The following is a 24004-nucleotide window of genomic DNA, read 5'->3' on the forward strand; positions in this document are numbered from 1 at the left end:
CTCAGCGAGCAAACCTACATCCTAAATCAAAAGGAAATGGACTCTGGTGGGGTAGCAAGCTGTGTGAATGTTCATATGTTAATTCAGCCTGAGATATACACACAAGCAGCAATGAGTCAGCATTTGTTGGGAAGGGACAGGGGTGGGGCTGAAGAGGATGGAGAATCTGCTCAGATTTGAGCAAAAGGTGGGTAAAGAGAATGTTAACTCCTTCCCAGACAGGCTTCCCAAAATATTACAATCAAAAAGGTGGACAAGCCTGAATTATATGAAACAACCAGGCATTGACAGAAAGGCAAACTCTCTGTAGAAATGTGTGTTCAGAAAAGGATTGAAAAATAGATTTTTTGAAGCTATAGCTATTAACAAAAACAACAGGCATGTTGTAGATTTTTATTGACTTATATATAAAAAATATCAAAACAGTACCATAATGTGCAGTCAAATAGATCGCTTGTTGAACAAATAACAAGTACAGACCTGTACCTTTTTACTCAGATGGAAAGATGTTTAATCCATTTATTAACTATTTAAATTCAATGAATACTGATATCTATTCATGTTATTGAGCTTTTTGTAGATAGGAACAGTTTCCAACTTCTCAGGCAACTATCACAAACAATCCAACATTAATAGTTATCCCAACTAAATGTCAGTATTATTCATAATGCCTGTCTATAGGGCAGTTTAACCACACTGTAAATACAGCACAGATCATACTTCATAATTTGTTCATCAAAATGTTTGAGACCTTCAAGGTTTTGATTTAGTAGTGAGCATTTCAGTTGTGAAGGCTGTTGTGTATGTCTGAGGTAAAAAAAGCCAAAGTTCAGGAAAATGGCTTAATATTCACGCCTTCATTCATAATGCTGATAATAACCTCTGCAAAATTAAATAGTGCATCAGTTTATATCTCTGAAGAACATTAGGTACTGTTTCAATGCACAAATCAAAATCAATAGTGCAGTTTGTCAAATCATTTATACTTAAAGATACAAGCCTTGACATTGGGCTAGGATGATTCTTACATTTGGGCTAGAACACTGCTAGTTCAAGACCCACTCCACAGACTTCAGGATATAAGCTAGTCTGGCACTTCATTCAGTACTTGAGTAAGCACTGCATAGTCAGAGTTTCTGACTGTCCTCTCAGGTGGAAGGGAAAAGATCCCATTGTCCTATTCAGAGGAGATGATCAAAAACTTCTCCTTGTGTCCTAGCCAAAATTGATCCCTCAAATCAACATAACAACTGAAGATGATCAATGTTATAATTGCTGTTGGTAAGATGGTTGCTATATGCAATATTTCCTGCATTAAATTATACAGTACATTGGATGTAATCTGCTTTAGGTCAGCCTAAAATTGTGAAAAGTGTCATGACTTATGGCAAACTTACATTTGCATCAACACTAGAACCAAAATTGACAGGCACATTTGTTTGAAGACAATTCAACTAAAGACAAACTTATTTCTAGTTTGTAAAAGTAAAATTTTACACATAAATAAAACATTAATAAAATTGAAATTGCACATATTTTGTGCAAATGCTACATATTTAAGGCCATATTCTCCTCCTTAATTAAGTGTTAATTGCCTTCATTTAATTTTAAAAAAAGATCAAGATGACAGACATTTAATATGGAACTGATATTCGAACTTGTAAAAATTACCAACATGAATACAGCTCCAACCATCTACTAGATCTTACTTGGCATTTAAACAGTGGAACTGAAACATTCTGTGCATCTAATTGTAGATTACACAAAACATATTAGAGTTTCATCAAAGTTGATGAAACTCCACTGCACTGATTATGATACATGATCCACATGAACATGTTTAATATATGCAAAGCTTATTTCGAATACAGCAGGCTCAATTTACAGCTAGATTCAAAAGTGTAGCTGTTCACAGACTCAAGTACAAGGACCCAGCAAGAGATCTGCAATTTGAACAGAGTATCACCATGTATTTATATACAAATAAAGGACATATTGAAGTATTGAATTCAAAAATGGAAGTTGTAATGCTAAAGGTTCCTGCATTAAATATTGAGCGTGAGACAAATAATGTTATACTAAAACAAGCAGACTAATGCAAATCACATTAGAAATGCCAGAGAAAGGAAGCATGGGTGAATGGAGCTGAAGATTGAGGATTGTTGTTGAGGATCAGCTAATATACTCGGTGCAGATCTGGTCTGCTGAATGGCCCTTGGTTGAGGCTATAGATTCAGATTTCTTCAGTGGTCATTTTTGTAAACACTTAGTAGTGGTAAAAATCAGAAGAAAAGCAAGATACCTTCTTTCATCAGGCCTGTTCTATTACTTAGTCAAACATTTTATAAAGCTTCACAGTCAGAGGAAAATATGGCCTTAGAGTTTAGCAAAACAATTTTCTAAAATGACTTAAACTAATTAACTGTAGATTGTAAAAGGAAATAAACTCCATATGTAAAAAAAATCTGGGAAGAAAGAATGAATGCAAATCAACCATGAAGAAGATTCTGCTCATATGCACTGGAGATACATTACAGAGATAGATGAACGACTCAACTTTCTTCCCTCTTCATACCACCATTTCCATCTTTCAGCTTCTGTTCTTGCATCTTATTCCTTGTGGATGCTGTAGGAAAATTAATAAAACTGTCAGAATGAAACAATCCTCTCATTATTTAGACTAGCCAGTTTGTTATATTGAGGATTAGCTAATCTAGGGACAGACAATAAATGCTAGCCCAGCTAACAATTCCCTCATCCCATGAATAAAAATAAACTGTGCATATCTTGTGTGCTGAATGCCCTTGTTTACTCATCCTTTCAAATAGATTAAATTGACTCATACAAAGACCAATTTAGTGAGAGATATATAAAGTAAGGGAATCAAATCAAATGGACCAGTAAATACAGGGAATAGACTGTTAGCTTAGACCAAAAGCATCTACCGGAGAATGTATAATGGTAAAACAACAAAAAGAGGTTCAAATGCATGTGTTGCAATTTACAAATGTAAGAAATAGGATAGTTTTGAAGAAGGATTAACAAATCTGTTTGTAAACCAAACAAAAATGGAAAACAAATGTCTTGCCATACAGTGTCCACGTAGAGAGAAAGAAAGAGACTGCTGTGGGATTGAAAAGATAGGTAGGTGTAAAGTTAAATGGTGGGGCAATAATGGTTAAAGAAGATATATGTTTTGCAGGAAGAGGTTGTTTGCGGAGGAGTGATAGGAAGATGGGATTATCTTTTTCAAAAATATACAGAATAAACATCTCATTAAAAGTAAACAACTAATAATTTTACGATACTGTGGATAAATGGGTTCAAGATGCGAGAACAATAGTTATGGAAAAATATAAAAGGTGAATATGATAGAGAGAGAATATGAAAATGAAAACTAAAAGAGTATGAACTAATATCTGCACAAAAAAATTCAAAGCAAGCTGTTTGTCAAAATAAGAAAAAAAAATGAAGTCGAACTCAAGATAAAAAATTACGTATGCAGAAATTAGCATTAAAGATTAGGTTGGATAGATAGATAAATAAAGAAAAAGGGTTATGGGAATACTGCCGATAAATACATTTTGCTTGTTTGAAGGGAAAACTGATTGGATCAAATGGCCTGTGTCACTGTTATAATTTCTATACATGTAATTTGATAGTCAGAACTGTACACGTATGGATTAACATTAACACAGTATTCAGTGGCAATGTGACCCTCTTGACATCTATTCCATCCCTCTTATAATGATGACCATTTTAGTTCTGAACTGCGGGGTCACACAGAATATTGGCTTTTTGAATTATCTACAATAATACCAAGCAAGATAAATTTTAGAAGTGTTCTAATTCAGGCAAGAATAACATATTTAATAAAAATAGCTGGATAATCAATAACTACATTATAATCTCAACAAATGGTTCTGACTAATCCTGAATTCCAAAATATCCTGTACCTTTAAAATGTAAACACTTAAGTGCAACACTAGCTCAGTCCAAGGCTGATGAGTCTGTACAGTGTCACGAAATGACTAAGGATTGAGAAATAATACATGCTCAAACATGCTCCTCTGAACTGACAGCAACTTTGCAACTTGCTGACAGGATCAAAGCAGGGTGAGAAACATTTCCTGAGGCTGGATGGGAGAGTAATCTCAGGAGTTTAGTCAAATTATTCTTCCTTTTATTGTTACACAGTTTGACCTCCCTACCTGGCAGTCTAACGTAGCCAATCTATCACACAAGCTATCAAATCAAATTCAGTCAAGGAGCTTTCTTTGATTTACCTTTTGATGCAGAAGATCATTTGTTGCTTTAGAAAGAAACACTGAACAAGATGACGCTCTTTACTCCAGAAGACTGCAGAGAATCCAACAATGGCATTTAAAATTATGAAGGGATTTGATTAAAATCAACACAAAGGGTATTTATTTGTTGGAGTCACCAAAGCTAGGGTCATAAATGGACATGGCCTTGATAAGTCTAAAAATAATTCAAGATATCCTATTTACTTAATGGTGAGAACATGCATCTAGGAGAAACTAGATAAGTATATGAGGGAGAAAGGAATAGAGGATAGGTTGGCAGGGGGGGTCAATAAGTAAATTGAATAAGATGGGTATATGAATAGGAAGGATTCAGAGGGATATGGGCCAAATGGGACTAGATTTAGTATGTCTGGTTGGCATGAAGGAGTTAGACAGAAGGGTATGTTTCCGTGCTATATATCTCTATGATTCTAGGAGGTTTATGTAGACTATTAACTGCTTCGACTGATTGGTCGGTTTCTCTCTAGCTGTAATTTTAACAGCAGTTTATATAATATAAAATACATATGAGGAGCTAACTCTCTCTCTGGGACAATATATATATATCACATTTGTAAATTCTGATGAGTTTAATAACAAAATTATCAGAATAAAAGAGCAATTTGGCCAATTATTAAGGACATAGAAGTTTGATTCAACTTAGCTAGACAAATTAGCTTTGACTAGCTAATTACCTTTCTGCAAATTACTTGCACATGCCTAATCTATAATGGAGAGGTAAAATAAATTGTAATGGAAGACTCTTGAAAGATAATTCATAGGAAGTCAAAATGAGTGCATACTTCAGTGTCCTGAAGCAAGTGAGCCTATATGGGATTGAAGGTTAGCTTCACCCTATTCTGATACAGTTCCTCTTTTATATCAATTCTTTATACTTAGATTTTCCTGTCAATATTGCATCAACTTATATCAACAAAACAGAAGAAATAGGAGCAAAGGAGGAATAGCTTCTCCAGCCCAATCCACCATTCAGTATGATCATGCTGACCTTCGACCTCCTGCTTCCTCATATCCCTGGATTCCCTGAGACACTGAAAATATATCTATTTATCTATCACAGTCTTGATTATGTTCAACAATGGAGCATTCTTAACTCTCTGGAGAACAGAACTCTAAAACATCACAACCCTTTCGATGAAGAAACTTGTTCTCATCTTAATAACAAATGATTGATGTATCCGAAGACTAACCCCACCAGTTGAAACAATTCCCTTCAGAATCTTAAGCAAAAATCAATTGTGGATGCTGGATTGAAGGAGGGTCACTGAACCCAGAAAATTGACACTGCTTTCTCTCCAGAAAGGCAGGGATATTCTTCCTTAAATAAAGAGGCCAAAACAGTGCACAGAATTCCAGGTGTGATCTTTCCAAAGTCAGAAGGTAGCAAAGCTTCATTAAGCGAAATAAAGGACTGCACTCAACTCCTTTCTAATCCTACGATCAATTACTTTAACTCAATGCCCCAGCCATCAACCTCTGTGATATCAGATCTAGGATCCCATGACTTTATACATCTCAAATAAATATCCCCCGAGCCTCTCATATTCTCAAGAATATAAACTTCAACCTCTCTTTTCTCATTGCCTAAAATTATCCATTCTTGGCATCAACTGCATAAATCTTTTTTGTACTCTCTGCAAAACCCAAATTAAAATGGTTACAAAAAGATGCACCAATTATTATTCTTTGATTCTGGTCAGAGCCAATTTTGGATCCAACTTGGCACTCTACTTTGGATTTTATGAACCTGTAAATTTCTGACTAATCTTAACTCTTGCTGAAGTACAAGTTTGCATCAATTTAGATAATACATAAGGTTTCTACCTGCAAGCAACTTCTAGATTTCCGCACTTAAATGCACATGTGCTACAATGTGCTTAAATGCTATAACATAGAACATAACAGCACAGTATAGGCCCTTTGGCCCTCCTTGTTGCGCCGACCTGTGAAAATAATCTGATGTCCATCTAACCTACAGCGTTCCATTATTATCCATATGTATGTCCAACGCCCATTTAAATGCCCTTAATGTCAGCGAGTCTACTACTGTTGCAAGTCCATGCCCCTACTACACTGAGTGAAGAAACTACTCCTAATATCTGTCCTAAATCTATCACCCCTTAATTTAAAGTTCTGTCCCCTTATGTTAGCCTTCACCGTTCTCTGAAAAAGGTTCTCACTGTCCACCCTATCTAACCCTCAGATTATCTTATATGTCTCAATTAAGTCATTTCTCAACCTTCTCTCCCAATGAAACAACCTCAGTTCCCTCAGCCTTTTCTCATAAGACCTTCCTTCCATACCAGACAACATCCTAGTAAATCTCCTCTGAACCCTTTCCAAAGCTTCCATATCCTTCCTATAATGCAGTGACAATACTCCAGGTGCGGCCTTATCAGTGTCTTGTACAGCTGTAGCATAACCTCGTGACTAAACTCAATCCCCCCACCAATAAACGCCAACACACCATGTGCCTGCTTAACAACCCTAGCAACTTTCAGGGACTTATGCACCTGGACACTGAGGTCTCTCTGCTCATCTACACTGCCAAGAATTTACCATTAGCCCAATACTCTGCATATCTGTTATTTCTTGCGAAATGAACTACCTCACACTTTTCTGCATTAAACTCCATTTACCATTTCTCAGCCCAGCTCTGCATCTTATCTATGTCCCTCTGTAACCCACAAAATCCTTTGGCACTATCCCTAACTCTACCGACCTTAGAGTTATCCACAAATTTACTAACCCATTTTTCTATGCCTACATCCAGATCATTTAAAATGACAAACAGCAGTGGCCCCAAAATAGATGCTTGCAGCATACCACTGGTAACTGAGCTCCAGGATGAACATTTCCCAAGAACCACCACCCTCTGTCTTCTTTCAGCTAGCCAATCTCCGATCCAAACCGCTAAATCACCCTCAATCCCGAAGCTCCGTAATTTGCGCAATAGCCTACCATGTGGAATCTTGTCAAATGCCTTATTGAAGTCCATATACACCACATCAATAGCTTTAACTTCATCCACCTGTTTTGTCAGCTTCTTGAAGAACTCAATAAGGTTCACAAAACTGCACTGACAATCCCTAATCAACTTATTCCTTTCCAGATGATTATAAATCCTATCTCTTATAACCTTTTCCAATATCTTAACCCACAACCCGAAGTAAGGCTCACTGGCCTATAATTACCAGAGCTGTCCTGACTTCCCTTCTTAAACTAGGGAAAACATTTGCACTACTCCTCTCTACAAAGATGATATAAAGATCGAAGCCAAAGGCTCAAGGGCGAGTACTAACAGTTTTGCAATGATTATAACCACAAACAGCAGGCCACAACACTACAGAGAGGTGGATAGCAAATTAAATTCAAATTTGAACAATATATTAGTCTGTACAGTTCTGGAGGAATGTGCATACACTAAGAAAAGCACAGACTTGATTTATAAGAATGTTTCCTGGAATGAGAAACTTCAGTTATGAGTATGGATTGGAGAAGTTGGGACTGTTATCCGAGGAGATGTGAAGAGGTTTTTGAAATCATGGCAGACTTGAATGGAATAAATAGAGAGAAACGTCTCACAGCATTTGTGGAGAGAAATCAGAACTAATATTTGGGGTCCAGTTACTTTTCCTCAGAAAGAGTGTTTTGAGGGAGAGTCACTGGACCCCAAATATTAACTCTGATTCCTCTCCACAATTGCTGCCAGACCTGAACTTTTCCAGCAATGTCAGTTTTTCTGATTTACTGAATCTGCAGTTCTTTTGGTTTTTATTTAGGGAGAAACTTCTCCTTGGCTATAACACTGGCCTAGAACTATAGTCACTTTAAAAGCAGAACAAGTAAGGACTTCAGAGTGATGTCACCAAAAATACTGTTTGGTAGTTACAAAGATTTCAACAATGTGATTTATGTGAACATCCATAAAACCATATATCATATTTCAAAATGTTCGCAAAAATTTTTCTTCGTTTACTGCATTCAGAGAGGGAAATGTCTGGTTTTCACAGGAAGATTTCAGGGTGATAGCTGTGTTCCCAATCAAGATACCCCATTCCCACATTTGTGTGTTCACTATTCACAGAATGAGGTCATAAGGAGTGAGGTCATTGGAACGCAGTTGGCTAAATGGCTAGAGCATCATGCACAATTGTGTCAGCAACTCATATTGGCTGTGATAATTCATGGACACATGCTTCCTTTTACCCTTATGCAGAATGGTGCACCTTAAGCTGTTTAATCAATTGTCCTTCCCTATTAGCTGGATTAGATTATGGTCAGCAAAGAAAAAGATCCAATTTGAGCAATGGTAGTTTAAAAAAAAACACTAACCACTGTAGATATTAAAACTTGGAACATAAATGACCAGATTAAGAACATAGGAGGACTTTCATTCTAGGCAATCTGGTCCACATCCAAACAGGACAATTTCTGGGAAAAGATTTTCCTTCAAAGATTAGATGACCAACCACCAAATCAAAACCTGCATTATCCGAAGTATAAGTAATCTGTACAGTACAATAACAACACATGCAAAAAGCAAAGAATACTTTTTGTCATATGAAAATCTACAGTCTTGTTGCATGACTGCAGCACAGAATTTCCTTACCTGTTATTATATGTAAGTGTAAAAATAATTGTGTTTTGAAAGAGCTCATTTATCAAAAGGTATTCAGTAAAAGCACTAGCAATATTTACACTTAGATAATACACCAAATGTGCATCATTCAAGTAACAACTCCATGTTTCTTATTGCTGCAAGAAACCTGCTCAGTTTTCAGCCATGAAATCTGGATTACTACACAATCAGTGAGGTTTCACTTTGACACAATAAGCCAAAAGCCACAAAACATTTGGCTATCACTCACCCCTACACTTTTAAAACCAGGCCATCTATTCCAAGGTGACAAGCTTACTAATTGGGTCAACCTTTACAGGGCTCAGAAAATGATTTTTTTAGTTCATGGCATGTTGTGGAATATGAAACTAATGTACTCTAGAATGCCTTTCATAGATGCTGGTCTATTCATATCTGGTTTCATGTAATTCCTAAACATCTGTCTGAAACTGTGATGCAAACATTGTTGCTAAGCAATATAACCTCACACAGAATTCAGCTTTTGAGGTTAGACAGCCTGCTAAGAACTTAGCAAACTCCTCATCAGAACCAATTAATTAGAGTGCTAGATAACCTAACCATAGGACATGAAAACCAGACACAATGTACTCACACATCAATAATTTGTAAAAAATTCGAATCCACTTACTCATTTCAGCAATCTTTTGCTGCAGTAGTTTGGACTCCCCAGACAAGTGCTTGCTAAAAAGCAGAAAAACAACAAACATATGAAACAATGAGTAAGAATCTAGTAAGTCACACAGATTCGGCTCTTCTGCTACAATCGGAAACAATTTTCATCTTGAAAGATAATTATTTTTGGCTGATTTCTGAAAAGGTACAGAATGAAGCAGCAGAATTGGCTTCTTTGTTTACCTGCCGTCCGTCTCATCTTGACCATCCATATCAAAGCGAAGCCTTTTGAGAGGTTTTGGCAGACTCCCTGCATCTCCAGCCCTCTTAAGGTGACGATCACTGGAACTCACTAACTGATTGATCTTTTGGAATTTTTCTGGTGACTGAAACAATATGTTTTGGTGACAGTTACATGATAGATCTAAGTCCAGTTTGGAGGAGAAAATAACACACAATTTTCACTTTTTAACCCAATATCCCTATTTTGTTACTTTCCATAATCTATATATTTTGACTCCTGTTAAGGAAAATATCTCCTAGCCACGTTTCCAAAGACAGCGTTGAGACTTGGTACTGTAAACTGAGATTACTTAGGGCAATTTAATGGTGCTTTTATGGTTCTACTGGGTAGGATCAGCTTGATTGTACACTGCTAAACCCCTTGGGGAACTTCTAAAGGACTGTCATTAGAATTTCTTTTATTAGCCACCTGATGAAGGAGCAGTGCTTCAAAAGCTAGTGCTTCCAAATAAACCTTTTAGATTACTTACAGTGTGGAAAAAGGCCCTTCGGCCCAACAAGTCCACACTGACCCGCCGAAGCGTAACCCACCCAGACCCATTCCCCTACATTTACCCCTTCACCTAACACTACGGGCAATTTAGCATGGCCAATTTGCCTAACCTGCACATTTTTTGGATTGTGGGAGGAAACCGGAGCACCTGGAGGAAACCCACGCAGACAGGGGAGAACGTGCAAACTCCACACAGACAGTCGCCTGAGGCGGGAATTGAACCCGGGTCTCTGGCGCTGTGAGGCAACAGTGCTAACCACTGTGCCACCATGCCGCCCACCTCCTGGATATCACTCCTGGATGCCAGAAGTCCAGTATAGCTGGCATCAAAAGAAAATTACTATGGGAAAGATAAAATCCCATACAAACTGACCGACTCCCACAACTACCTAGACTACACCTCCTCCCACCCTGCCCCTGTAAAAACGCCATCCCATATTCCCAATTCCTCCGCCTCTGCCGCATCTGGTCCCAGGACGACCAATTCCATTACCGAACAACTCAAATGGCCTCCTTCTTGAAAGACTGCAATTTCCCCTCAGACGTGGTCGGCGACGCTCTCCACCGCATCTCCTCCACTTCCTGCTCCTCCGCCCTTGAACCCCGCCCCTCCATTCGCCACCAGGACAGAACCCCACTGGTCCTCACCTTCCACCCCACCAACCTCCGGATACATCGTATCATCCTCCATCATTTCCGCCACCTCCAGACAGACCCCACCACCAGGGATATATTTCCCTCTCCACCACTATCAGCATTCAGGAGAGACCACTCTCTCTGCGACTCCCTCGTCAGGTCCACAACCCCCACCAACCCAATCCCCGCTCACCTCCCTCCAAGGCCCCAATGGATTCTTCTATATCCTTTGCAAATTCACCTGCACCTCCACACACATCATTTACTGTATCCGCTGCACCTGATGTGGTCTCCTCTACATTGTGGACACAGGCCGCCTATTTGCAGAACGTTTCAGGGAGCACCTCTGGGATCACCCGCACCAACCAATCCAACCACCCCATGGCTGAACACTTTAACTCCCCCTCCCACTGGACTATAACCTGGTTTTGTGAGATTTTTAACTTTGTCCACCCCAGTCCAACATCAAAATTATGACTGAACATTGGTGGTTTTTCAAATTTGCTGATTGGGATTTAAATTTCAACCTTCAGAATCTGATTCCAATACTAACGAATGTATGAATCAATGAATCACTGATATTTGACTTGAAGATCCCTGCAGTACAGTACTTTTGCTGAAATGATTAACATCAATGAAGGAATATATTCAAGATCATTATTTAACTGTGTGAATTGAGTATTCAAATATTTCTATTTCAATAGCCTAGGTCATTATCAAGCTTGATGTTTTACATCTGGAAAACTAATATCGACATAATACAACAAAACATTTAAGGAGCTTTAAGGTGACAATTCTGCATACACAATAGACTTTAAAAAGTAACACTCACCCCAAATGGCTCCCCAATAGACACTAATATCCTGTGAAATCAAATAATTATTCATCAGTTATGAAAAGAAAGACCATTCTTGAGGGCTTGACATTGTAAGTATTGTACAAAGATAATATTTTTTAAAAATCATACATAGAGGTAATGAAAAAGGATAAGAACTCATTGCTACTAATAGCATGTTGTTTTTAATCAATGCAATTCTGCTATTCTAATGTCACCTGTGGGAAAAATTCTACTGGAGGCTCACTGATGACGTTCCTAGCATGGTGACAAAATGGCTGAAAACAAACCTGCCAGCTCAGCAAGCAAACTTACAACCTGAAAAAGTCAACCGTTTCAAAGTTTTCTGCAAGAAAAAAAGTTTTAATCTGTAGTAGGGTCCCTTAATCTGTTCAGAAACGGTACCCTGGTGCTTTACAGAATTAATCTCAACTGATGTCCCTACTTCTTCATTTAAGGTGATCATAATCACTCAGCAAAACATCATCTGATACATTCTACCTCAATGGAAGTTTGACAGAGAAACCATATTTGCTAGTTTTTAAAAGCTATAACATAAACTAGTTTGAATAAATCACTACCTTAACTGCACATTGACTTATCATGATAAATCAATCAGAAAAGTAAGCCACTAGCAGGGAACAAATGTATTTTAATAAGGAATAAGCCTGAAATATTAACCATGCTTCTATCTTCACAGAAGTTGATTAATCCACTGAATATTTCCAGTACTTTGTTTAATTTTAGATTTTCAGCATGCACAATGTTTTGCTCTGGCATTGTTAATAAAGCACTAGTAAGATTATCTTTTGGGCTGCACTTGATATCTGTATCAGAAATCGAGATCTAGAACATGAGCCACAATTTGCATTATGAATGTTTAAATATGCTGACCGTGTTCTTGGAGTCAGTTTTGTTGGGGACAGTAGTCCGTCACTTTTGTATGGACTTTTCAATGGAGATACATAAATGTTATTTCCACCGGGCACACGCAGTGGAGAACTTGGAAAACCAAATGTACTGCGAGGAACTTGAGGTATTGGTGAGAGTGTTGGTGGCTGTTTAAAAGAGACAGTACAGAATAAATTCACAGATAAGCCCTGGAGTTTTAATATTTCAATATAGGACAACTTGAAGATATGGAAACAAACAATTATCACATTATTGTCGATTTGTTAGTGATGGGAGTGTAAAATCCTGTAGCATTATATTTAAGTCAGTGAATGTTGCAGTATTAACAGTAAACCATAGTAATCAGTGCATTTTTCGAGCTATTAGGAAATAATTGTGGATCCCTGGCAGTGTAGATTGCAACATTTGCTGATGTTATTTTACTCAGCCACAGACATCAGAAATTGCACTAAAAATATCAAAAATTATTAGTTACTCGGCTCATACATGCAACACTATGTTGTTTGTTGGAAAAACAGATAATAAGTTACTCACACGTGTTGAAGCGTACTGCAGGATATTGGTTTTCAGCCTCTGCATGAACACCAGGTTGTAGAAGCCTATAATGGAATCATACTGCCCTTCTCTGATCAGCACGTGTTTAAAGGTCTTAAGGAAGAAAGAAAATGAATGCCTTAATTAAGCTAAGCAATTTACTCAGAGTTAACTGAACTGCAAATGCAGTGAGCCTTAATACTTCAGTAAAATTAGTCAAGTCTGACAAGAAGACTTAAATTTGTTCTTTTCATTGCTTTGAAGCAGATATCATTTAGCAATAAGTCATATGATAAGTACACCAGATAAGGACATCATGAATTTAGTTGTTCTGAATTTCCATAGTTGGAGAAACGTGCTTTAATATTTAACCTCAAAATCTGACCAGCTGCTAGGGTAAATTTTACTAAACATTCAGCCATAATCTAAACAGATTAGATTTGCTTGAACTAGAATGAGAACAATTTTTAAATGCTTGTAACAGTATTCCAGAGGTACTGAAGAGTGACTTCTTGCTGTCTTTTCAGAAGGAACTAAATGTAATTTTAGAAAATGAATAGGAAGAGTGGGTGCGTGTGTTTGTGTGATACAATGATGAGAACAGGAGAGATGAAGTGGGGAGAAGGATGAGAGCACCGAATCAAACCAACAAGCTGTGCAAGCAAATATGGACTTTTCTTGTCTTGGAATACATAATATTTTTGTCATGCTGGAAGAAGGGCCAAAAAACAAATCCTCCTCCCTTGAAAAAATCTCTGCAACATGTCCGAGTTACCTCTTGACTTGTATTTGGCAAGTCCTTGTAGGCAGTAACAATTGTCTTGAACCTAAGGTCTATGTTCTTCACCTTGCAAATGGCATACATGGAGCACATCATTATCTGTTAAAACACAGTTAGACTTGTTAATATACATATATTCCCATAGAAGAAATGTTCAAAACATACTTGTAAATCACATGCTTCTCATCAAGTGTTTAGTTTGCAATGTGCACAACTCATTCGTTATAACAGGTTATGAATGTGAAATATAGGAGTGTAGGGAAGGAAATAACCTATCAGCTTTCAGAATCACCTCCTTTTAGTTCCGATTTTGTTACGAATGAAAACCGGAATTGAAGCAATAAAATGCAGGCAGATTAAGTCATAGTAATAGTTACAAAACTTTCACAAAGCCCAATAGCATAAATGTGTGCATAATTATGATAATTATACGAGTTATACAATTAAACATATAGATTTAATATTTTTGTTTCACTTACTTATTGTGGTAAGACTGATGGCATCTCCAGCAGAGGTGAGTGTTGCACCAAAAGAGACTAGAGTGTTGAGGTAACAATAAAAGCTAAGATTGTGTGTTCTGTCAACATGGAGAAGTCTCCAAAAAGCCTTCTTGAACATACACATTATTCAGTGCACTGGTGAAAAAGAATTAAGAGATGGTCCTCTTTAAGGGACTCAGTTTGGTTCAGTTTTAAAGGCACCATTATTTAGTACTTGATGAACTGATGGTAGCAGATAACTGAAAAACAATCTCGAGATATTGGCCCATTTTAACTTTGTACAGGGGGCTAGACCTTGTATCAGTCAAGTCCTTGCCCGACATATCAGTGTTGGGGCATTCACCAAGTTGCATTAAGAGCATGAAAGAACTCCACATTGTTTGTGATAGTTAACAATCTTTTTGAGTAGGCAACACTATCTCCAACATAAACAAAACTCAGCAGATGAGAGAGAAAGCAGAATTAATGTTTCGGGTCCAGTGACCCTTCTTCGGAACTCTCTCTAATGCAAACTTAGTCACTAACTTTATTAAAATTATATATCAACCGCAAACACTTTAATGGATAACTGGAATTTTTCCACTACCTTCAAGTCAGAAACAAGGATATGGCCTAACATGTCCTAAAACACGTGAGTGTGAACCAGCCTGCAGGAAATTCACACTTCTTTACTCAGAGCTTGGGGATACTGAATCCAACTGTAGCAACTCACTGCAGTGCAAAGGAGGTTAGCACGGTTAGTGTGAGACTGCAGCAAAATGGCAGAGTGAGAATATTGACTACAATTTGGTTCGAAGTGGAAATTTGGACTAAATGTGGATAGAAATACCTCAACCAGGGTTTTTGCAAGTAAATTCATCAGAGCCAAAGGTAAATGGGAGGATAAAAAATTGTGAATCGAGAGGCTGACCTGCAGTCAGGAGAAAGTGAGGACTGCAGATGCTGGAGATCAGAGCTGAAAAATGTGGAGCTGGAAAAACACAGCAGGCCAGGCAGCATCAGAGGAGCAAGAGAATCAACGTTTCGGGCATACGCCTTTCTTCAGGAATGAGGAGGGTGTGCCAAGCGGGCGGAGATAAAAGATAGGGGGGAGGGGTGCTGGGAATGCGATAGGTGGAAGGCGGTGAGGGTGAGGGTGATAGGCTGGAGAGGGGATGGGGCGGAGAGGTCAGGAAGAAGATTGCAGGTCAAGCGGGCGGTGCTGAGTCCGAGGATTGGGACTGAGATAAGGTGGGGGAAGGGGAAATGAGGAAGCTGGAGAACTCTGCATTCATCCCTTGTGGTTGGAGGGTTCCTAGGCGGAAGATGAGGCGCTCTTCCTCCAGGCGTCATGTGGCCAGGGTCTGGCGATGGAGGAGGCCAAGGACCTGCATGTCCTTGGCGGAGTGGGAGGGGGAGTTAAAATGTTCAGCCATGGGGTGGTTGGATTGGTTGGTGCGGGTGTCCCAGAGGTGCTCCCTGAAACGTTCTGCAAATAGGCGGCCTGTCTCCCCAATGTAGAGGAGACCACATCAGGTGCAGCGGATACAGTAAATGATGTGTGTGGAGGTGCAGGTGAATTTGCAAAGGATATAGAAGAATCCATTGGGGCCTTGGACGGAGGTGAGCGGGGATTGGGTTGGTGGGGGTTGTGGACCTGACGAGGGAGTCGCGGAGAGAGTGGTCTCTCCTGAATGCTGATAGTGGTGGAGAGGGAAATATATCCCTGGTGGTGGGGTCTGTCTGGAGGTGGCGGAAATGATGGAGGATGATACGATGTATCCGGAGGTTGGTGGGGTGGAAGGTGAGGACCAGTGGGGTTCTGTCCTGGTGGCGAATGGAGGGGCGGGGTTCAAGGGCGGAGGAGCAGGAAGTGGAGGAGATGCGGTGGAGAGTGTCGCCGACCACGTCTGAGGGGAAATTGCAGTCTTTCAAGAAGGAGGCCATTTGAGTTGTTCGGTAATGGAATTGGTCGTCCTGGGACCAGATGCGGCGGAGGCGGAGGAATTGAGAATATGGGGTGGCGTTTTTACAGGGGCAGGGTGGGAGGAGGTGTAGTCTAGGTAGTTGTGGGCGTCGGTCGGTTTGTAGTAAATGTCTGTGTTGAGTCGGTCGCCCGAGATAGAAATGGAGAGGTCTAGGAAGGGGAGGGAGGTGTCTGAGACGGTCCAGGTAAATTTGAGGATGGGTTGGAAGGTGCTAGTAAAGTGGATGAACTATTCAACCTCCTCGTGGGAGCATGAGGTAGCGCCAATACAATCATTGATGTTGCGGAGGAAAAGGTGGGGTGTGGTGCCAGTGTAGCTGCGGAAGATGGACTGTTCCACATATCCGACGAAGAGGCAGGCATAGCTGGGGCCCATGCGGGTACCCATGGCTACTCCTTTGGTTTGGAGGAAGTGGGAGGATTGGAAGGAGAAGTTGTTAAGAGTGAGGACCAGTTCAGTCAGTTGAAGGAGGTGTCAGTAGAAGGGTACTGGTTGGGTCGGCAGGAGAGGAAGAAGCAGAGGGCTTGGAGGCCTTCGTCATGGGGGATGGAAATGTATAGGGACTGGATGTCCATTGTGAAGATAAGGCATTGGGTGCCGGGGAAGCAAAAATCATGGAGGAGGTGGAGGGTGTGGGTGGTGTCCCGAATGTAGGTGGGGAGTTCTTGGACTAAGGGGGACAGGACCGTGTCGAGGTATGCAGAGAGGAGTTCGGTGGGGCAGGAGCAGGATGAGACAATGGGTCGGCCAGGGCAGTCGGGTTTGTGGATTTTGGGTAGGAAGTAGAAACAGGTGGTGCGGGGTTGTGGGACTATGAGGTTGGAGGCAGTGGATGGGAAATCTCCTGAGGTGATGAGGTTATGGATGGTCTGGGAGATGATGGTTTGGTGGTGGGAGGTGGGGTCATGGTCAAGGGGGCAGTAGGAGGACGTGTACGCGAGTTGGCATCTAGCTTCAGTGGTGTAAAGATCGGTGCGTCAAACTACCACTGCGCCTCTCTTGTCTGCCGGTTTGATGGTGAGGTTGGGGTTGGAGCAGAGGGCTGCGTGTTGTGAGGGTGAGAGGTTGGAGTGGGAGAGAGGGGTGGACAGATTGAGGCGGTCAATGTTACGGCGGCAGTTAGATATGAAGAGATCGAGGGCAGGTAAGAGGCCAGCACGGGGTGTCCAGGTGGATGGGGTGTCCAGGTGGATGGAGTGTGTTGGAGGCAAGAGAAGGGGTCGTCAGAGGGTGGGCGAGAGTCCTAGTTGAAGAAGTAAGCGTGGAGGCGAAGGCGGCGGAAGAAATGCTCGATGTCTAGCCGCATGTCGAACTCGTTGATCCGGGAGCGTAGGGGGATGGAGATGAGGCCTCTGCTGAGGACTGATCGTTTATCCTCAAAGAGGAGGTGGTCTGGAGGGATAGTGAAAATACGGCAGGGCTGGGAGCTCGGACCTGGTGTGGGGGCGGAGTGGTCCTTGAACAGGTGAGTGACATCACTGGGGGCGGAAGTGGGTGTGGCGACGGCCACTCCGGGGGCGGAAGTGGCACCCCGGGCAGAAACGGCACTGGTCCCGGTGGCATTGGATCTCGCAGCAACCACGTATCTGTCGGCGAGGGTCTTCCTGGCGATCGTGGAGGCGGTTGTCTGGGCGGCGATCGTGGAGGCTGTACGGTCGGTGGTAGCTGTTGTCCGTGCGCCGGTGGGGGCGGAGTGACGTCACCGTTCGCCGCGGCGGACCAGCTATGGAGTGACATCACAAACCACAAACTGGTGTGGGTGCAGGGAAAGCAGCTGGTTGGTGAGTAGGATTGGTGAATATTTCAGTCTTTACAGTAAAAATAAGAGTCTTCAGTTTGTATTTGGGTCTCCAGTACTTTTCTTTTTTCATAAAAAAACTGCTTAAGTATTAGATTGATACTGGTCATTTTATTCATTTTAGTTTATAAAAACAAAATATCATTACAGTGAAGCGTACAGAGCAGGGAATTTCACCAAATTATCCAGTTAAATCAAATATGATAGCAATGGCAGAAAAGGTGATGTGTTGCTGCCACAGCATGTGGAAGCTGCTGAACACTAAGGTGATCCAGAGCAAACACATCCATAGTAAGGGTTTGTAGCTCAAGGAACTTCAATTCTAAATTGAGCAACTGCTAATATAGTGCCACACCAGGGAAGGTGAAAATTACCAGGACACTTTACTCCAGAAGATGAACACATCCCTCAGACTAGCTGCTTCAAAACTGGCTACTTTTGTTGGCTTAAAGTCTATGAGTGGGAAAGTTAGTTACATTGTTACAAAAAAAGTTACAGCACAGCATTTAGAAACGATCAAGTTGGCTTGTCTTAATGAATGCTTGGCTTGGCTTGGCTTGCCTAACAAATTTAATAGAATTCTTTGAGGAGGTAATAAGCAAGATAGATAAACAGGAAGTAGGGGATGTAACATATTTGGGTTTTCAGAAGGCATTTGATAAGGTACAACATGTTAGGCTATATAATGAGGTAAGATCACATCCATGGTTTTGGAATTAGTATATGAGCATGGATAGAGAATTGGCTAACATTAGAGTTGGGATAGGAGAGGAAATTTCAGGACGGCAGCCTGTAACTATTGGAGTGCTATGGAGAGCAGTGTTGGCGCCAATTAATTACAGCAAATATGAATGACTTGGATGTGGAAAGTGAATGTACTATAGCCAAATTTGTAGATGACACAAAAATAGGTAGGAAAACAATTAGGGAGGTTGTGCACTTTGGCAGGAAGAATCGAGAAGCTATTCTTATTTAAATGGAGAAAAACTGCAGAAAACCTCAGGACAGAGTGACTGGTTCATAAAATGGACAAAAGAAACTGAACTGCAGAGGAGACGAGTGACTGCCCTTGATATCAAGCCTGCATTTGACCAACTGAGAGAATCGGGCGATAAAGAAAACTCTGTCAGCTAGTTGTGACACATAGTTGTGAATGTTGAAGTGGCGATGCTTATTGATGACTACACAATATTCAGCACCATTTATGATCCCTCGGATACTGAAACAGTCAATGTGCAAATGTGCCACACGGATGCCAGACAACGACAATCTCCAATGACCACAGTTAAGCCATCAACCCTTGATATTTAATAGTGTTACCATTACTGAATCCCCTATCGACCAGAAACTCAACCGTACTAGCCACATAAATACAAAGGTTACAACAGCAGGTCAAAAGCCATGAATCTTGTAGTGAGTAATTCACCTCCTGACTCTCCAAAGCCTGTCCACCATCCACAAGGCACAAGTCATGAGTGTGATGGAATACTGCCCAAGTGCCTGGAGCAATGCAGTTCCAACAACACTCAAGAAGTTTGATACCATCCAGGCCAAAGCAGCCTGCTTGGCTGGCACCATATCCACAGCATCACTTCCTCCACCATTGACATAGCAGTAGTGTGTACCATGTACAAGATGCAACGCAGAAATTCACAGCATCTTTCAAAACACATATCACCACCATCTAGAAGGACATTGCATCAGATACATGGGAGCACCACTACCACTTGCAAATTCCCCTCCAAGTCATTCATTATCCTGACTTGGAAATATATCATTATTCTCTCAGTATTGTTGGGTTAAAGTCCTGGAATTTCCTCCCTAATAGCATTGTGGGTCTATCTATCGCACATGGACAAGTCAGCTCACAACACCTTCTCAAAGGCAACAAAGGATGGGCAATATATGCTGGGCCAGCCACTGATGCCCTACTCCAGTGAGGGAATTGAAAAACATAGATTACTTACAGTGTGGAAACAGGCCCTTCGGCCCAACAAGTCCACACCACCCCGCCGAAGCGCAACCCACCCATACCCCTTACCTAACACTACGGGCAATTTAGCATGGCCAATTCACTAGATAAGTGCCCTTGTCCATGAATCACAAAATGCTAGCATCCAAGTTCAGCAGATAATGGGGCAAGTAAATGGTGTATACAAGTAAAGAAGTTTTGCTAATACTATACAGGTATTACACCATAGCTGGAATACCATGACAGATGTTGGACCCCTTCTCTATTGAAAAATAGCCGGCATTGGAGGCTATCCAGAAAGGTTTCACTCTGTTGATCCCAGATATGGATGGATTTTCTTACTAGGAGATGTTGACTAGGTTGTGCATGTGTTCTTTTGAATTTAGAAGCATCAGAGAATCTTTATTGAAAGATACAAGCTTTTTAAGGATTTGATAGGGTACAGGTGGATAGCTTGTTTCCATTGGTAGAAGAGTCTCAGAGAAAAGGACATAGTCTCAGAATAAGGAGTTGCACATATAAGACGGGGAACGAGGAAGAATTTCTTCCCTCAAAGAGTAGCGAATCTGTGGAATTCTTTACCACGGAGAGCTGTCAAGGCTGGATTTTAAGCACATTCAAGCCTGAGATAGGTTTTTAAACAGTCAGGGAATCATGGGGAAAAGGCAGCAAAGTGAAGTTGGGATTATGAGGTGAGCCATGAACTTACTGAATGGCAGGGCAGATTCAATGGACTTCAGTTCCCACATTTTAGGGTTAGCCTAACTTAGCAAAACTCAAAGTGTAATTAGGCTCAAAACATTAATTCTGTTTTTCTCTCTCTACAGATACTGCCAGACCTGCTGAGTTTCTTCAGCATTTCCAGTTTTCATTATCAGGAGTTTGCTTGGTCTGATCCCACGTTAGAGTCAAGTTATTTCCTGAGCTCATGCTCGTAACTTCAGTTTACTGAAGCATTCTGTTTTACTAAATCCTACTGTAATGTCACTTTTATGAAATAAGTATCTTAAAATGGAGAATTTAAAGGCATTGGCATGGATCTCCCAAGCAATGTCTGTGATTATTGCATTGCGGTGCAAACATATATTTCCCCAAACAGATGCAGTTGCATATTTCTACTGGTTCTACTATAAAAGGAGAAAGTGAGGACTGCAGATGCTGGCGATCAGAGTCAAAGAGTTTGGTGCCGGAAAAGCACAGCTGGTCAGGCAGCACCTGAGGAGCAGGAGAATCGATACTTCAGGCATAAACCCTTTATCATGCCTGAAACATCGATTCTCCTGTTCCTCGGATGCTGCCTGACCAGCTGTGCTTTTCCGGCACCAAACTCTTTGACTGGTTTCTATATAATCCTGGTTTTCATAGAATTGTTTTCTCATTCATTTAGTGCCCATCCCTCGCTGGCTTTGAGAAGGCAGCAGTGAGCTGCCCTTTTGTACAGCTGTAGCCTGTTTTTTCTGTAAGTATATCCATAATGTCGTTAGGGAGGACAGAGTCTGGGAACAACAGGATACACCTCTTTTCATGGCACTAGCTGCCAAATTTAAAAGTCCAGTCTGAATGTTAATCGATGACGGAGTGACTGGATAGTGGATGACTGAGTCTATGGATAGTTTGGTGAGCGGTTAAAATTGGAGGACGTGAAATGTTAGTATGATGGGTGCATGAAATGGGCTGCTGGAAGGTAGGTATCTGGATGAGTGGGGGGCGGTGTGTGTGTATGTGGATGCGGTGGCTTTGTGCACATAACACGATATGAGTGTAGATTTGGGTAGGTAATTCACTGGATTGTGTCAGGTCAGGGAAGCACTCAGTTTGGATAGGAGGGGTAACCAGAAGGCATTTAGATTGGGAGAGCAGTTGGAATATTCAGGTTAGATTGAAGGGGGCGAGAGTGTGATTGGTTAGAGTGTAGTCTGACTGGGCAGTTGTTAGATGGTACTGGAGGGAATAGTTGGTATGGGTCAGAGGGATCTGTTGACTTGAGGGGGGTGTTTAGTTGGGTCCAGTCATAAAGGCAGCAAGTTAATTCAGGGGACTAGTCTGGTAGAGTTCAATGGACAGCTGTTTCTGTAGTTAGCCAAGAGTTAAACTAGGTTTTAAACTGCCTAACATTTCTTGGCTAATTACCCAGGCAAGTACCAAAAGTCCTTCCCCATTGTGATAGTCATGGAGGGACCAACTGAATAGGGGATATTTTCATCAGCAGTTAAAATTCTTTTGGAGGTTCACTTGTTGGGTCTTCCATTGGGTCCCGAGACATACCTTCAGTTTTATGCCCAGTCATTGATGACCCACAATCTCTCTTGTTGCTTTCCTCCCCCATCTCTGCACAAGGAAGCATCAACCTCCCCTGCCACTTCCACTTCCAAATATCTAATCTCTCCGGTCTTCAATCATAAACCATCCAAAATTCCAGCACCAAACTCCCAATCTCTCTGGCCCCAGCATCCAAAACATTCCCCCGTCCAAGATCACAACTCTCCAACTGATCATGCCCAGTCTAACATCTGATCTCCTCCCACACTGTGCTGCTTCCTCTTGAATACTTTCTCATTTGACACTGATAAATTGTGCCACAAGACATCGGAGCAGAAATTAGGTCATTTGGCCCATCAAGTCTGCTCCACCATTCAACCTTGGCTGATAACTTTCACAACCCCATTCTCCCACCTCCTCCCCGTAAATTTTGATCCCCTTAACCATCAAGAATAATGCAGAAGATCTATCTGCCCAGAGGCAGCCAGTCTCTCAATCTTGCTGGCTGTGGCTAGGAAATGAATTTGAAAAATGCTGATCTTATGTTAGGAGGAAAACAATTCAGGGTTCTCAATCCTGATCCCCTTCACATGCAACAAGGATCATGTTCAGTTTTGATGCCATCGCATTGTATGGAATCAATGTTCCAAGTACCAAAAAAGCCACAATGGAAGACAGTTCAATTGTCTCTCAATGAAATAAATAGCACATGATACCTGGTCTAAGTGTCTGTCTCTCATGAGTTCATATTCATTTCCTAAGGTATGTTGAAACAGAGTCCATATTATAGCTTCGAGCGGAGGATGGTCAGATGGCAGACAAAGATGGTTGCAGAGGGTGTTCAATCGAAGATATGCCAATCGATATACTGCACAAATAACGCATGGCAAGAAGTTAAGTCATCTTAGTTTGGCACTCAATAAGTTTTCACAGAATATTATCAAAACAACCAAAAGAGTCTTCACGTAATTCTTGCAAAGAAATGCATTTTCAAGTTGGACAAAGCTTCCTAGATACATATCAGTATTATACTCAGATTTTCAATATGCTCTGATATGAATTAGCCATGTTATACAGGAAAACCTGCTGGGAGTTGATGGGGGAGGTTGGATTAATCTATTAGCTTTTGGACGGCAACTAAAGAAGGAAGTACTGATGAAATCACAACACAGGATGAAGTAACCACACACATGATGAAATGGAGGGCGTCAGGCTTCAAGTAGACAAAAAAAAAATTGATGCAAATTGCCTTGACAGGATGACTCATTCAGCTGAATAAAGAATATAAATTATTACAATGGAAACTCTTTCAGAAACAGGAGGTCAAATATATCCTTCTAAAGGATAGTACTGAAAACGAAGCCTGAAAGTTTTATTTTTGGATGAAATAATGGTCAAATGGTCTATGCTGTGCATAAGCCAAAGACAATCA

The 24004-nt window shown here is 40.9% G+C and overlaps 1 protein-coding gene across 1 annotated transcript in view; it reads right to left on the reverse strand.

Annotated features, from left to right (window-relative positions):
* Positions 1-379: 379 nt before the first annotated feature.
* The window catches only part of rb1 (retinoblastoma 1), a 197664-nt gene continuing 174039 nt past the window's right edge, over positions 380-24004 (reverse strand). The window contains exons 20-27 of the mRNA XM_043700386.2: positions 23289-23440; positions 14071-14175; positions 13296-13409; positions 12744-12907; positions 11847-11877; positions 9826-9968; positions 9599-9651; positions 380-2626 (exon numbers count right to left, since the gene is read on the reverse strand). Coding sequence (XP_043556321.2) covers positions 2553-2626; positions 9599-9651; positions 9826-9968; positions 11847-11877; positions 12744-12907; positions 13296-13409; positions 14071-14175; positions 23289-23440 — 836 coding nt within the window. The 3' untranslated portion in view covers positions 380-2552. The remainder of the gene's footprint in view (positions 2627-9598; positions 9652-9825; positions 9969-11846; positions 11878-12743; positions 12908-13295; positions 13410-14070; positions 14176-23288; positions 23441-24004) is intronic.

The sequence above is a fragment of the Chiloscyllium plagiosum genome, unplaced genomic scaffold, assembly GCF_037043375.1.
Source record: "Chiloscyllium plagiosum isolate Xiang-an unplaced genomic scaffold, Cpla_swu_hap1 HiC_scaffold_12, whole genome shotgun sequence".
NCBI classification, from domain to species: Eukaryota; Metazoa; Chordata; class Chondrichthyes; order Orectolobiformes; family Hemiscylliidae; genus Chiloscyllium; species Chiloscyllium plagiosum.